This window comes from Pithys albifrons, chromosome 15, assembly GCF_047495875.1.
Source record: "Pithys albifrons albifrons isolate INPA30051 chromosome 15, PitAlb_v1, whole genome shotgun sequence".
Taxonomy (NCBI): Eukaryota; Metazoa; Chordata; class Aves; order Passeriformes; family Thamnophilidae; genus Pithys; species Pithys albifrons.
The window spans coordinates 8,899,993-8,914,759 of NC_092472.1; the positions used below are offsets into that span (position 1 = coordinate 8,899,993).

A 14,767-nucleotide genomic window follows, 5' to 3' on the forward strand; every position below is an offset into this window, starting at 1 on the left:
GGCTCAGGATTTATTGCCCCTGTTCTGTGCCTGGCTCAGCAGCCCCAGCTGCCCACAGTTAAACGCCAAAGGTGCAGAATATCCACACAAGAAAAAACATTTCTGGTTAGTGGCGAGCACCGCGACCCTCCTGCGCTCCCTGCCTGGCGGCTTCGCTTCTGCAAAGTTCTGGGTGCGACTGTTTCAAGCTTTAGAAATAGAACACACAGAGGCTGTGGCTGCCCTCGGATCCCTGAAGTGTCCAAGGCCAGGCTGGACAGGGCTTGGGACAACCCGCGACAGTGGAAGGTGTCCCTGCCCACGGCAGGGGTTGGCCCGGGATGGGCTGTCACATCCCCACCCACCCAAACCATTCCATGATCTTACGGGAAAATATTAAATCCTTTGCAACACTGCGTTTCCCACTTTACTCCGTGTACTCAAACATGCTGGTTAACACTTTAAAGTGCTGATTTACCCCTCAAAAGGTACAAGACTGGATGCCCCAGGGGATGAATTGATCCCCTCCAAGGGGAGAACTGAAATCACCGAGGGGCGAACTGACTACGCCGAGGGGCGAGCTGGCCCCACTGAGGGGCGACTCCGTTCCCCCGAGGGGCGAGTCCATCCCCGCTGAGGGGCGAGTCCGTCCCCGTGAGAAACGAGCCATCCCTCTCAGAGGGGCGCGCTAAACCCCCTCATGGCCGCCCTCCCTCCCGCCCCCGCCATCTTGCCCCGCGCGCGCTTCCCGCCCCGCGACAGACACTTGGCACCGCCAATCACCGCCCTCCCTCGGGAGCGGCGCCTCTCTCCACCAATGAGATGGCAGGGCACCCCCTCAAGCCCCGCCCCTCCACCACTCGGCGGCCTATAAAGGACTAAGCCACGCCCCCTCCCTCGTCCCGGCTCCGCGCTGAATGAGGCCCCCGCCGGCCAACGAGAAGTTCCCGCGGGGCTTGACGGACAGCTGCGCTGCCCAGTAGGAGCGCGATATCGCGGCGCGCCCACCAATAGGGCGCCACCTGCGGGCGCGGGGGGCGGGCTCTCCCTCCCCGCGGGCCGTGGCCGTCGCTCCCGCTGCTGGAGGGAGGCGGTGGAGAAAATGGCGGCCATGGCTGCGGAGGCGGCGGCGACTGCGGCGGTGCCGGGGGACGGCGGTGCCGGCGAGGCCGAGCCCGAGATGGAGCCGATCCCGGGCAGCGAGGCCGGCGCGGACCCTCCACCCGCCGTCAGCGAGGCCGTGGAGTCGGCGGTGCCGGATGGCGAGGAGGCCGACGGCGGCAAGGCCGAGGAGCCGCCGCCGGTGCAGCGCGCCCGGAGCCCCGGCGGGACTCGGGAGCCAGACGCGGGGCGGACGGAGGAGTCGCCGCCGCCCCGCAGCCCCGGGGCGGAGTCGCCGCGGGCCGAGCCCCTTACGGCACCCGGGCCGGAGTGCTCGGGGCCGCCGCAGCCCTGCCCGCCCGGGCCGGCCCGGGAGCCGCCGCTGCCCGGCCCGCCCGCTGCCGAGGGCTCCGCGGGGCCCGGGGAGGAGCCGGCCCGGCCGGAGGAGGAGGAGCCGGATGCTGCCGCCGCCGTGCAGCCCGATCCGCCGGTGGCCGCGGCCCCGGAGGCGCCGGCGCTGCTGCCCGGCTCCGAGGTGCGGGTCACCCTGGACCACGTCATCGAGGACGCGGTGGTGGTCTCGTTCCGGCTAGGAGAGAAGCTTTTTTCCGGGGTCCTCATGGACCTCTCGAAAAGGTGAGAGCTCGGGGGGGAGCCGGCTGAGCCCCCCACCCGGAGCCCCCCGGCACCCTCGTGGGCTCTGCCCGGGCAGGGACCGAGGGGCGCGGCGGCTGCAGCCTCTGCTGTGCTCCCATCCCTTCCCTTCCCTTCTCATCCTTTCCCTTCCCTTCTCATCCCTTCCCTTCCCTTCTCATCCCTTCCCTTCCCTTCTCATCCCTTCCCTTCCCTTCTCATCCCTTCCCATCCCTTCCCTTCCCTTCTCATCCCTTCCCTTCCCTTCTCTTCCCTTCTCATCCCTTCCCTTCCCTTCTCATCCCTTCCCTTCCCTTCTCATCCCTTCCCTTCCCTTCTCATCCCTTCTCATCCCATCCCTTCCCTTCTCATCCCATCCCTTCCCTTCTCATCCCATCCCTTCCCTTCTCATCCCATCCCTTCCCTTCTCATCCCATCCCTTCCCTTCTCATCCCATCCCTTCCCTTCTCATCCCTTCCCTTCCCTTCCCTTCCCTTCCCTTCCCTTCCCTTCCCTTCCCTTCCCTTCCCTTCCCTTCCCTTCCCTTCCCTTCCCTTCCCTTCCCATCTCTTCCCATCCCTTCCCATCCCATCCCTTCTCATCCCTTCTCATCCTTTCCCATCCCTGGCCCCGGCCCGCCTGGGACCGAGCGGTTCCTGCCCTCGCGTCCTCCCCGGGGAGCGGAGCATCATTTCCCGGGCATCCTCCTCCTTCTCCTCGACCCTTCCAGTCGGGGGTGGGCATGGCCCGGGGAGTGGGAATGGAAAGATGGGCGAGGGGGAGCACATGGTCACAGCCTTTGGGCTTGGCTGGGTTTCCATCGTGCTCGCAGCAGCATCCCTGGGTGGCTGGGAAAAGCACCCGAGCTACAGATGTTGGCGTTTATTCCAGTCTTTGTACGAAACAGACCCAGGGATTAGTTTCTCCTTTCCTTCTTCCTTACATTGCCTGGGTAACCTTATTTTTCAGTAGTTACTTTTTCTCCGAATTTTCAAGCCAGGCTGTTGCAGTTACTAATTAGTACTAATTGCTCCTTGTATGCAAAGAATGAGTTGAAGTTTAATGGTTCTTAAATACCCTTTTGGACAGGGGAATTGTTATGTATCACCAAGTAAGTTACCAGACAGCCTTATCAGACTGTTGGGTTTGGGGCTTGCCTGCCTTTCATTGCCTGCCTTTAGCAAGGGGTTCTTGGGAGGCCAGAAATCATTGTGTCTGATGAACAATTTAATGACTATTTACAGGTGAAAATATCTCTTCATCTTAGTGCTTGTTTCATAGACGTGTAAGGACTGCAAGACATGAGAGAAAAGTGATATCTGACCAAGGTTATTATTTAAAATAATCGGTATACAAAATGTGCAGCACTTTTCTCCCCCACATTTAAGCTGCATGCGTAGACATACGTCTTTTATCACTCCTTTTTACATGTTTAATAATGTCCAACAATATCAATATTGTCAGTGCTTCTTAAAAGGAAAATGTTGAGGACCAGCACTTCTGGCCTGGGTGTCACTGTGTGGTTGGGTCGTCACCCAAGGCCTTTCCTGACACTCAGGTTTTGGATGATATCATGGAATTAAGTTTTAAATTTGTCAGGTTGTTGAGGTATGAAATGCTAAGCTACCCACTTGTCTTTTGAAGCCAAGTACCCAATGTGGTCTGCAAACTGCACTCCTTTCAGTGTGAAACAACGTTTCAGGGCGGGGCAGGTGGGGATAGAAATTAAGTCACAGTCGTGGTAACATTAATTCTTTTGTAGATTTGAAGTTACACCAGCAAAATGACACTCTTGCCCTGGTCAGGTGGGTGAGGCACATGGTTTGTGCTTCCAGAGGGGAGGGAAGATGCCAGTTCTCCCTTCCTGCTGACAGGGACTGGGCCTTCCCAAACACACACTGACCACAAACATCCCCCGTTTCCCGAGGTTATTTTGCACTGAGGGTCCTCCTGTCACGCAGCAGGTCTGTCACCCTTTGCAGCAGAAGGAGGTTTGCAGAGTGGCTGCTGCTCCAGTGCCTTGGTGGAAGCATCTCCATTCTTCCTGGTTCCAGGAACAGCTCCTGGGACAATCCTTTGCAGTGAGAACTGTGGGAAAGCCGTAAGGGAAGGCTTGGGCTGTTCCTTCCAGACTCTCTTTGCAGTGGAACCACTTACTCCTTTCTCTCCATTCATATGATCTTCCTTCAGAGGTTACCTGGGAATCCAGGAGGTGAAATGTAAATTCTAAAGGCCAAGCTCTACAGAGGGACTGGACAAGAAGAACAGTTTTGAGACATAAGGTCTGTAATATTTGTCTGGTGACAACTAAAAATTGGTAGACAACAGAAGCCTCTGTTCAGACACCTCAGAGCAGGAAATGCAGTGGAAAACGAGCTCTGTTTCTACTGGACTATTTTCTGTAGTCCAAGAAGTTGCTGCCTGTAAGAAATTGAAATATTAAAAGACAGGTGTTATCTGAGTGGCCAAGATTTCCAGAGGTGACTAAAGGATGGTACTGTAGAGGTCAGTTTTTTCTTATAGCTGTTTATTTTTGTTTGGTGTAGCAGAATGTGGAATTGCAGAACATGAACGAATTTCAGGAACGTCCTTCTGTATCTGTGGCAGGTCCTGAAATTCTTGTAAAAGTTTTTCCCCTGGACCAAAAAGAAAAAAGAATTCCAGCATTCCTAAATTCCAGCATGCATTTACATGACAACTCTGGGATTTTGGAAGATGGGTAGTTCCTGAAATCTGCCTCATTCACGGGAATAATAGTACAAACTTCCCTAATGCCAAAGGGATCAACATTTTGAGACTGACAGTTCTTATTAAGTAAAGCTGAAAATTTGTGTTACAATTTACTCATTCAGAAGCTTGGAAAAGTGGCTGATGTGTTCTCTGCACATGCTAATAATGTTTGCATACTCAGGAGAAAATAATTCCTGCTCCTTTTTTGGATCTTACTTTCTCATTCCTCTCCAGAGCAGTGAAGGTGCTACTTCCATACAGTGCTAAGAAGAACAAATTTAAATGACTGTTTTAAAAACCTGTTCATTGGACTCTTTTTAAAAGGTCTTTTTGAGTCATGTTCTGAATGACCTGAACTTTGCAGTGAAAGAAAAGCAAAAGTGGCCCCATATATTTCTGGTTTTAAAGTTTTTTGCCGTTTTTCTTCTTAAATTCTTTTTCAGTGTTGAGATGTTGCACTGACTGCATTTTATTCTTGCAGACTTTGTTGTGAAGTCAGTGATAAAAGGCCTGATTGCCTCTCCTACCCCTTGTACACAGGATGTCCATTCAGGAGTTTACAACACCAGCCCTTCAGTGTTCAGTGGATTTTATTCCCACATGATTTGAGTTAAGGAGCTGTTTTCTCTGGCTGTACTAATGGCAGGTTTGTGAAACTGCTGCACAGGAAGTTTTGAAAATCAGCAGAAAATGGGATAAGAGAAGGTTGAAGTGAGACCTCAGAGCACCTTCCAGTGTCTGAAGGGGCCTTTGAGGAAGCTGGGGAGGGAATCTTAATCAGGAACTGGAGTGGCAGGACAAGGGGAATGGATTCCCACTGCCAGAGGGCAGAGTTAGATGGGATATTGGGAAGAAATCCTCCGCTGTGAGGGTGGTGAGGCCCTGGCACAGGTTGCCCAGAGGAGCTGTGGCTGCCCCATCCCTGGAAGTGTTCAAGGCCAAGCTGGATGGGGCTTGGAGCAACCTGGGATGGTGGAAGGGGTCCCTGCCCAGGGGGGTTGTAACTGGATGAGCTTCAGTGTTCCTTCAACTCAAATCAATCCATGTTTCTATGGGATTTGGAAGTCCTTGCAATCTGTCTGTATCTGGTATTTGCCTGACACTGGTTGCTCAGGGGACAGGAGATGTTCATCCCACCTGCTGGCTCAGAATTAGTGTAAGGAGGTGGTAAGGAAACCCCTGGTGAGCATTTGTAAATCTTAAAATGTAGGATTAGCAAGTCCTGGTTTTAGTTTGTTTTTCTGGAGAGAGGGTAATTATTTCTTCATGTCTTTTTTCACTTCCCAAAGATTAGGGGAGGGGGGGATTAAATTTATATTCTGTTGCTTTGGCAACAGTCAGGACTTGGACTTATTATTGCTTTATCAGTTGACTAAAATTTTTCTTCTAATCCTAAAGAGGGGATGAATAAGTGTTTTGTCTTTTTCTCAAGCAAGTTCTCGTCTGACTTTTGTGTGTTCATAATAGTTCTTGAGGGAGAAAACCAGCAAAAAGTTGTTTTGTGACCTAAAAGCCTTAGATATCCAAAAGATGTCCAGTGTATTCCTGGTAGGCAGGTGTTTGAAATTATATGTTTATTGGGGCTTGGTTGTGGAATACAGGGAAGGATTTTTGCAGCAAGGTATGCATGAACTCTGTGATGAAAATAAACTTTTATAGGCAGCTTCCAATTCCTACAATCCTAGAAGCTGTTTTCAGTTACAGCATTCTTTCTTGGTGACTCTTGAATCCTGTGCTTTTCCCAGTTTATTCCTTGAGCTTTCTCCTGCAAAAGAATAAGGTGATGTGAGAAGGAAACAGCACAAGTCTCATTGGAAAAAAATGTGGCACATTTCTCCCTGCTCTTAAATTTAACAAACAGGGACAACATTTGGTCATCTTTGTCTAGGGAAGGTCTAAGTTTTATAGAAGTCCTGATGTTCTGTGATGCGCATTCTCAGCAGTAAAGAAATGTCTGTGGCTCAGAGCTGTGTGGGGGCTGAGTTTGGTTTGATTTGGTTTAAAACTTACACTCGGTTTGCAAGGTGTTCTGCACTCCTCACCTGCTCTCGTTTGTAGCTTCTCAGAAGCATAAAGGAGCTTGGTGAGATTCTGGCATTTAAGGGGCAGCCATAGCACTTGTTTGACATTTGTTTTTATGATCCCCAGAGCACTGGAAGCCGTGGGTGTGATGTGAGTGTGGGCGGGGCGTAAGAGAGTGTTTTACACTGTTGTACTTGACTGACAGAGGTTTTATTGAATGAGGTGTCAGATGGAGCCTCCCTTAGTGATGGGGTTAGAATGAGTCAGAGAATCACAGAATCATAGAATGGATTGGGTTGGAAAAGACTTCTGAGATCATCAAGTCCAACTCCAGTCCCTTTACCAGATCATGGCACTCAGTGCCACGGCCAATCTCAGTTTAAAAACCTCCAGGGATGGGGAATCCACCCCCTCTCTGGGCAGCCCATTCCAGTGCCTGAGCACTCTCTCTGCAAAGAAGTTTTTTCTGATCTCCAACTTAAATTTCCCCTGGCAGAGCTTGAGCCTGTGCCCCCTTGTCCTATTGCTGAGTGCCTGGGAGAAGAGACCAACCCCCACCTGGCTGGAACTTCCCTTCAGGGAGTTCCAGACAGTGCTGCGGTCACCTCTGAGCCTCCTCTTCTCCAGGCTAAACACCCCAATGGTTGGGCTTGGTGGGATCTTAAAGCTCATCCTGTTCCAGGAGCACCTTCCACCAGCCCAGGTTACTCCAAGCCATGTCCAGCCTGGCCTCGAACTTCTTGGCCCTCCATGAAGTGTTGGATCAGGTGATTTTGTGATGTTTCTTTCAACTCAACTCAACATTTTCTTTGATTTTGTAGCTTTTCAGCTTCCCTGTGAAAAGTGTTTCTCATGTATCTGCATCCAAAACTTTAAATGTTACTTGTGGTTACTTATGAAATGCTTTTTTTAAAGGCTTTCTCATTTCCCACTTTCTTCTTGGGAAGTGGAAATAGCTGCCAAACTGGCCTAGTGTTTTGCTGGTATTGTTATGAAGCACCTCAATGCTGCAAACACGGCCGTCCCACTGCTGGTTTTGAGCCAGTACAAGGAGTGTGACTTTTCCCTTTCTCAAACCAGGAAGCCCTTCCTGGTAAATTTGGCTTCTGGATTGTGCCTCAAACTTTCCTTTCCTGAAGTATCCGTAGTCTACAACTGTTCTCTGTGGCACTGGGATGTAATAGAGTGTTCCTCCCTGTATTCCAGCAGCGTGACCTGTCCTGGCTTTCCAAGGGTTCCTTGGTTTGGCTCAAGGTATTGAGAGACAGGTCAGAGATGAAATTTTCCATCTGCTTTCATTTTTACTTTCAGTTGTGGGACTGATGAATCTTGTCAGTCTTGGCACTGAATTGACTTTAAGTTCATCCATTAATCAATGGAGTCCTTCTCTTCTGTGTGTCTTGGGCCTGACTGGGATGTGCATGGTGTGTATTCAAGGTATTTTATCTTACTAATAATATTTTGCAGTTGTGTAATGCTGTAAAAGAGATCAACATATATATCAGCAAAGTGTCTAAAATGCAATAGATATTAAAATTAAAAGATAATTTCAGTTTAAACAGACCTTCAGCTTTACAGGGGTGCCAGTAAAATTATGGTAGGTAGTGGAAAGCTTAAACTCAAAGCATTTTATCTTTCAAAGTTTACTTTTACATTCTTGATAGAACTTCAGATTACCAAAAAAAAAGGAAATTTTGTGAATTCACTTGTAAATCCTTTCTGATGGAAAGGTGTGTGTTGCCTTCAGTCTTATAAGCTCTCTTGCCAGAGCTTCTGTCTGCACACTGGATAATTTTTCAGAGCTTGCCTCAGCATCCTGACTACGTGGACTTCTGTGAGTCACTCTGAAAAGCTGAAGTTCTGTGCATGCCTTGCTCTTGTCTTGAAACTGCCAGAAACAAGAGCTTGGATTTCAGGACAGAGCATCTGGCTGAAAACTTGTGCCTTTCCCTGGGGGAGCTTCCCACTGGTGTGTTTAGGTGTGGGTTGTCACACGTCAGTTGATTTGCACCATGATACCTTTAATCAGACTTTCCTTGGTGCTGAGAGTTTGTGCTGATGAGGCGACATCTCTTCTTTATGTCATGCTGTTTCCCAGAGTCCCTCACACTGCAGTCCTTTTAGAGCTCTCACGTTTTTAGAGCTCTGAGTGAAATACCCATTTTCTAGTCTATTTACCCTGGGGTTGCGTTGCTCAGGAGGTGAGTAAAACATGGAGTGCTTGGTTTGTGGGAATGCTTTTCTCAGGAAGGTGCCGGCCACCTAAAGCAACGTCTTCCATGTTGTGCTTTATCACACCAAGTAAATCCTTCATTAAAAATAGATTGTTGCATAACATATGTTGTGAATACGGAATATTTTGAGGAGTTCTGCAATACTTTGTGTTCAAAGAGCTGTGATCTAAGTGTATATTACATTGAATATTATAATGTAAACCCTCAGTTTAGATACATGACATATATATCTTTAGCTCTACGTTATTTCACATTATTACACTCCCAGCATTCAGTCTTGGAGCTTTGATCCATGCCAGAAAAATGGCCTCAGCTGTTGCTTGTCTTGGGTTTTGCAGAACACTAAGGGTGGTACTGAGTGCCAGAGCAATGCAGGAATAGGCAATAGGAGATTGCTGCAGTCCTGACAGTGGGGAAGATGAGTTTTGATCATAGTCATTTACAACAGACTTCATTTAACACTTAAACACTGGAAGTTACTGTGCTTTGTTGGTGTTAATTCAGTGTATCCACAGACAAATGGGAAATAGTTCTGAACTGGTTCAGTGGGTTCTCCCCTTTGGCTCTCATTGGCAGAACAAGGTGCTTTTTCATTTCTGTTTCTTTTAATAGCCAACTAAAAGTCAGGCATCGAAGGCTAAAGAGGAGAACTTAAGACTTAAACATAGTAAAGTAAAACCACTTTGCCCCAGGGTGTATTGTTTAGATGTTTATGTACATACAGTTAGAGGTTTAAATGGGATTTGTTCCTTATCTCATGTTTATTTCTTTAAAAATACTCTTTAACTGTGCTATTTTACATACAAATTGAATAGTAATACGTGTTCATTGTAGTAATTCTGCTGTAGGATTGAGATTTGAAAAAAGTGGTTTTACTTTCCTTGAAGTACTTAAGTTTACGTGTCTGTCATACAGAACTACATGGCTTTAAATGACAGACTTCTGGGTTGGGTGTCCAAACTGGCTTTTAGATGCCGTGGCTGCTGTTAATTGACAAACTGTGGAAATAAAGCCTCATTTTGCCATATTTCTGTCTGCACATCGTGGTCAATTGAAAGTTCTTTTCATTGTAAGTATCAGTGAACTGCCAGAATTGATCTCGTCTACCCCATTAGCCTCTTATTTAAAGAGTCCTGGTACTCTGTTGCTATTAATACCTTCAATGAATATGTATATCACAGTGATACATGATTGCATCCTGCTGATTGCTCTGGGTACTTGGAGACGGCTCTTACAGATCAGTTTTTTACACCATCCCCTCTTAGAGGTGCATTTTCAAAGGAAAAGGTGCTGGGACACCTTTATAGGAGAGGAATTGGCAGCATGGAAGATGGTTCTGATTTGGCATAAGTACAAAGCAGCAGTGCACTGCTTTGCAGAACTGCCTTGAATTGCACTGAAATTCCTATTCCTTAGTTTATTTTTTCTAACACTTCACTTTTAGGTCCTCTGTCAGTGACTCCTTGCATGGAGTGTGATGGTGAGAGGTCAGTGTTAGTCAGGACTGAGGCTCTACAAGGAGCAACTGAAACTTGGGCACCAAGGGATTTTTTTTAAGCAAACAGTAATTAAGTATATATTTATAAAAACAGCCTTTAATTTGTTCTTAGGATAAAGACAAGGCAGTTCCTTATAGTACTTAAACATGCAGCAGGTGACAAACAAAATATGTGGGTCGTCTCAGTGATGTAGTGACTGAAATGGTTTCTCTTCAGAGGTGACCTACAGACCAGTCATTGACTGATGTGAAGATCAGTAAATGTCATGGTACAAGTGCATTGTGTTGCTTGAATTTTTTTAACCTTTTTTTGTATAGTGGCCTTTTAAGTCCTTCATCTCTGTAGCAGATGAACCAAATACCTTTGCAGTTTTATGTCTAGCCTATGAACATGTGGCACTACTATTTCAACCCTGTACTTGGTGTAGCAGAATTTATTATTGTGGTTGTATGAGAATCATTTATCTTCAAGGTCCACCAACTAGACTTGTGAGAATAGGGCTTGAAATTCTGGTACATGCAATAAATCCTTGTGCTTGCTGTTGAAGTAGTTGGGTGCTGTGTCATGCCTTGTCTTGAACCAGGTTTAAGCTCATGTCTTCATCCTGCTGTTTCTCTTAAGAAAAACAAATTCTTATTTTCTTACCTTGTTCTTTGTCTTCATTGTCTTCTGTATAATTTACTGTTTCATGAAAGCTTTTCTGCCATTGTTTTCTCTCCTTAATTTTCATGTAATTCTTCCAAGTTGTGTAACTTGGAGAACTTGATTCTCCGAGAAGGAAACAGAGATAATCTAAAAACTGCATGTGTATGGATGCAATGTGCTGTTGGGTGAGGCCAAAGAGAGGGAACCACACACTGAGCTGTTGGAAATCATGCACAGTCTCTTGGCTTTTACCAAATTTGTCTCGTGCTGCAGGTGGACTGTGTTGACTTGTCGTGCCTTTATGTATTGACACACCATTTTCAGGAGAAGTGTGGTACGTAACTGGCACCAGACAATGTCCATGAATGTTCTCTGATTCCCCAGTTCAGCCATTTGTAGGTAGACAGAGGTGGGAGATTCTGGTTCATCTCTTCAAACAGTACCTTCTGGGAGGCAGACTCTGCCTTCAGAGATTGTCTGGATTGGTTTTGTGTCTTAGTAAAGCAAATTTGTGTCTTAGATAAAAATTCCACTTTGTTTGTTCTGTTCTTCAGCTTGTGTATTGTGCAGGTACTTGAAGGAAGTGACAGTAAGGTGCAGTTCTCATCTTTGACTTCATAGTGTCAGCCATGTGCTGAACTTTCCATCAGGTTTTTTATGCCTCTGCAGTGGTAATTGTGCTGACTTGGCTTGTGAGGCAGTAGAACAAAAACCTGGAAAAGAGAGATGAGGGTGGAGGGAAGTTCTGTGTGAGTCAATGGGGCAGGAGCAATTCTAGTCTGGAGAAAAGCAGGGAAAGGTTTAAAATCTTGTTTGCTCACAGAACAGAGAGGAATGGTTTGTATTGAGTTGAAATAGGGTGGTTTTCCTGGGAGAAACTCAAAACTAGTAGGCTGGCGAGTTGTGAGCTGTAATGCATCAGACGATCCAAGGGCTGAGCTTTGGTGGATGAAGAGTGATGGCACTCTCTGTGCAATGCAAAGATTTATGCAGTGCAGTCTCAGTGAAACCTGAAACATTCATCCTTTTCTGCTATGCTAAAAATGGAAGGATTTTGTAAAGGTCACTGAAAATGGCTTCACATAAAGTTGACTTGGTATGGAAAATAATCTTGGATAGATTTGGAGTCGATGGGATGAGTTTGTATCTTTATAAGCATTTTCTAAAGGTATAAAGTTAATTCTTTTACTGCTGTTTAGGGGACATTTTTGTTACATTTTCAAAGCATCTTGTTGATACAAGAGAAAGTGATAAGGGAAGTTGTTTGTTTCTGGTTCTCTACTGACTTTATTTTGGTGTCCTGCTTTTTCAGAGCTTCCCCTAAGGCTGGATATGAATTTTCCTGGGATCCCTGTCTTCCAAATGCCGGCTACCTAACACAGTCAGCTCTTCCAATGCTTTGTAACACACACAGGAAAAGTTCTCTCAAAACATTAAATTTCTTTTTTTTCCTCTCTTTAAGATTTGGACCCCATGGAATCCCTGTGACCATATTTCCTAAAAGGGAATACAAGGACAAACCTGAAGCCATGCAGCTCCAAAGCAAACCATTCCAAGACGAGGCGCCGGTGAAGTGCGAGCCTGACGCTGCAGTCCCTGACGACTCCCCCCTCACACAGCCAGCAGAGCCCAGCATAGCTAAGAGCCTATGGACTTCTAAACCACCTCCCCTCTTCCACGAGGGAGCACCGTACCCTCCTCCTTTGTTTATCAGGGACACGTATAACCAGTCAATACCTCAACCTCCACCCCGCAAAATCAAGCGGCCCAAGCGTAAAATGTGCAGGGAGGAGCCCACCTCGATCATGAACGCGATCAGACTGCGGCCCCGGCTGGTCTTGTGTGACAAGTGCAAAAACAGTGTTGTTCCAGAAAAAAAGGAAATCAAAAAGGGTGGCAATGCAAGTGACTCTTCAAAATATGAGGACAGTAAAAAGCGAAGAAACGAGAGTGTGACTACTGTGAATAAAAAACTTAAGACTGACCATAAGGTGGATGGAAAAAGCCAAAATGAAAGCCAGAAAAGGAACGCTGTGGTCAAGGTTTCAAATATTGCCCATGGCAGAAGCAGAGTAGTTAAAGTTTCCGCACAAGCAAATACTTCAAAAGTGCAGTTAAATACAAAAGAAGTTCTCCAGAGCAAAAACATGGATCATGCAAAAGCTCGGGAAGTCTTGAAAATGGCCAAAGAAAAGGCACAAAAGAAGCAGAGTGCAACCTCCTCTTCCAAAAATGCACATTCAAAGGTCCACTTCACACAGTGTCTCCAGAACACCAGCTCAGGTTCCCTCCCACCCCGATTGCGTTTAAAACCACAAAGGTATCGGAATGAAGAAAATTCCTCTTCTCTCAAGACAGGACTTGAGAAAATACAGAGTGGCAAGATGGCAACTAAGCCCCAGTCTCGCTGCTCCTCCACCCGCTCAGCAGGTGAGGCCCCTTCAGAAAATCAGAGCCCCTCAGAAGGCCCCGAAGAGGCCAGCAGTGAGGTCACGAGTGAAGTGCATGTAACTGTTGATCAGGATGAGCACCAGACACTGGGCAAGAGAGGCAGCAAAAGCAATATAACGGTTTACATGACCCTTAATCAAAAGAAATCTGATTCTTCCAGTGCATCAGTTTGTAGTAGTGATAGCACAGATGATTTGAAATCCACCAACTCCGAGTGTAGCTCTACTGAAAGCTTTGATTTTCCCCCAGGCAGCATGCATGCACCTTCCTCCTCCTCCTTCTCTTCGAAGGAAGAAAAAAAGCTCAGTAAGTCCTTGAAAACAGAAGTCTTTTCCAAAAATGTCTCTAAATGTGTCACACCAGATGGCAGGACCGTATGTGTAGGGGACATTGTTTGGGCTAAGATCTATGGCTTCCCTTGGTGGCCGGCCCGGATCCTCACCATAACGGTGAGCCGCAAGGATAACGGCCTCTTAGTGCGGCAGGAGGCTCGGATCTCCTGGTTCGGCTCCACTACAACATCCTTCCTTGCTCTTGCACAGCTCTCCCCCTTTTTAGAAAGCTTCCAGTTGCGCTTTAATAAGAAGAGAAAGGGTCTGTACCGCAAGGCCGTCACAGAGGCAGCCAAGGCTGCCAAGCAGCTCACCCCCGAGGTTCGGGCCCTGCTGACGCAGTTTGAAACGTGAACATGGCAAGGAAGGTAGGCAAGAAACCTGGAGGAAGGTAAGGTAGGCAAGAAACCTGGAGGCTCCACCAAATCCATAGCATAGTTAGGGAACTACCATGAAGGACTTGGCGAGTCAGAAGTTGCACTCAGTTGACTGCTCTTTTTATACTAAACTCGTTCCATTTGTAGCGGTTTCTTGACAGTTCAGCAAATTGAACATGCAATCAAAATTAGCCTAAAGTGAGGACTTCAGCATTTTTCAAGTGAGAATTTTTTTTTAAGAGAAGAAAAACCCTCCTCAACCACCTGATGCATAGGAGCCATAGCCTCAGCTGAAAGGCAGCTGATTTGCAGGGAATTTTTTAGTAGTTTCTACCCAGTATATAACTAGTTGCTGTGTGGCAAAGGGTTGACACAAGGGATGGAAGTAGTAGCTGTGACTTTTTTGTTTTATTAGGTGGCCCATCAGGGACGTGTAGAAGTGTAAGCCTTGTCTAAATGGTCTTTAAAGATTATTTTAACTAGTCTCTAATGGATTTATTCTGGCCAGTCTAAATGGGTTCAAAGCCTTCCAAGCTTGAACATCTGGAGGCGTGTCCTGATCCACACAGGCCGGGTTAAATGGCATTAGAGATGTGCTGAAATTTTTAAGGAAGAAGAATTCATGTGACTTAAAGACCAGATTAAATAGGGTTTTATTGTAGTGACCACTTGAACACTCAACCTTTCTATGCACATGGGGCACAACTATATCACTTCAGGGTCTGAGAAGTCGAGGGATGCCTGTAGCTCTAAGACAAAGCTGA

General features: G+C 47.0%; 1 protein-coding gene across 5 annotated transcripts in view; it reads left to right on the top strand.

Annotated features, from left to right (window-relative positions):
* The first annotated feature begins 1,022 nt into the window (after window positions 1-1,022).
* The window catches only part of PWWP2A (PWWP domain containing 2A), a 30,422-nt gene continuing 16,677 nt past the window's right edge, over window positions 1,023-14,767 (top strand). Inside the window, exons 1-3 of one of the 5 annotated variants that reach the window (XM_071570319.1) lie at window positions 1,023-1,716; window positions 12,306-13,273; window positions 13,544-14,239. In XM_071570319.1, coding sequence (XP_071426420.1) covers window positions 1,082-1,716; window positions 12,306-13,273; window positions 13,544-13,980 — 2,040 coding nt within the window. In that variant the 5' untranslated portion in view covers window positions 1,023-1,081 and the 3' untranslated portion in view covers window positions 13,981-14,239. Of the gene's footprint in view, window positions 1,717-12,305; window positions 14,240-14,767 lie in introns of those variants that run through there. The other 4 variants (XM_071570322.1, XM_071570320.1, XM_071570318.1 and 1 more) reach the window with 4 other exon arrangements.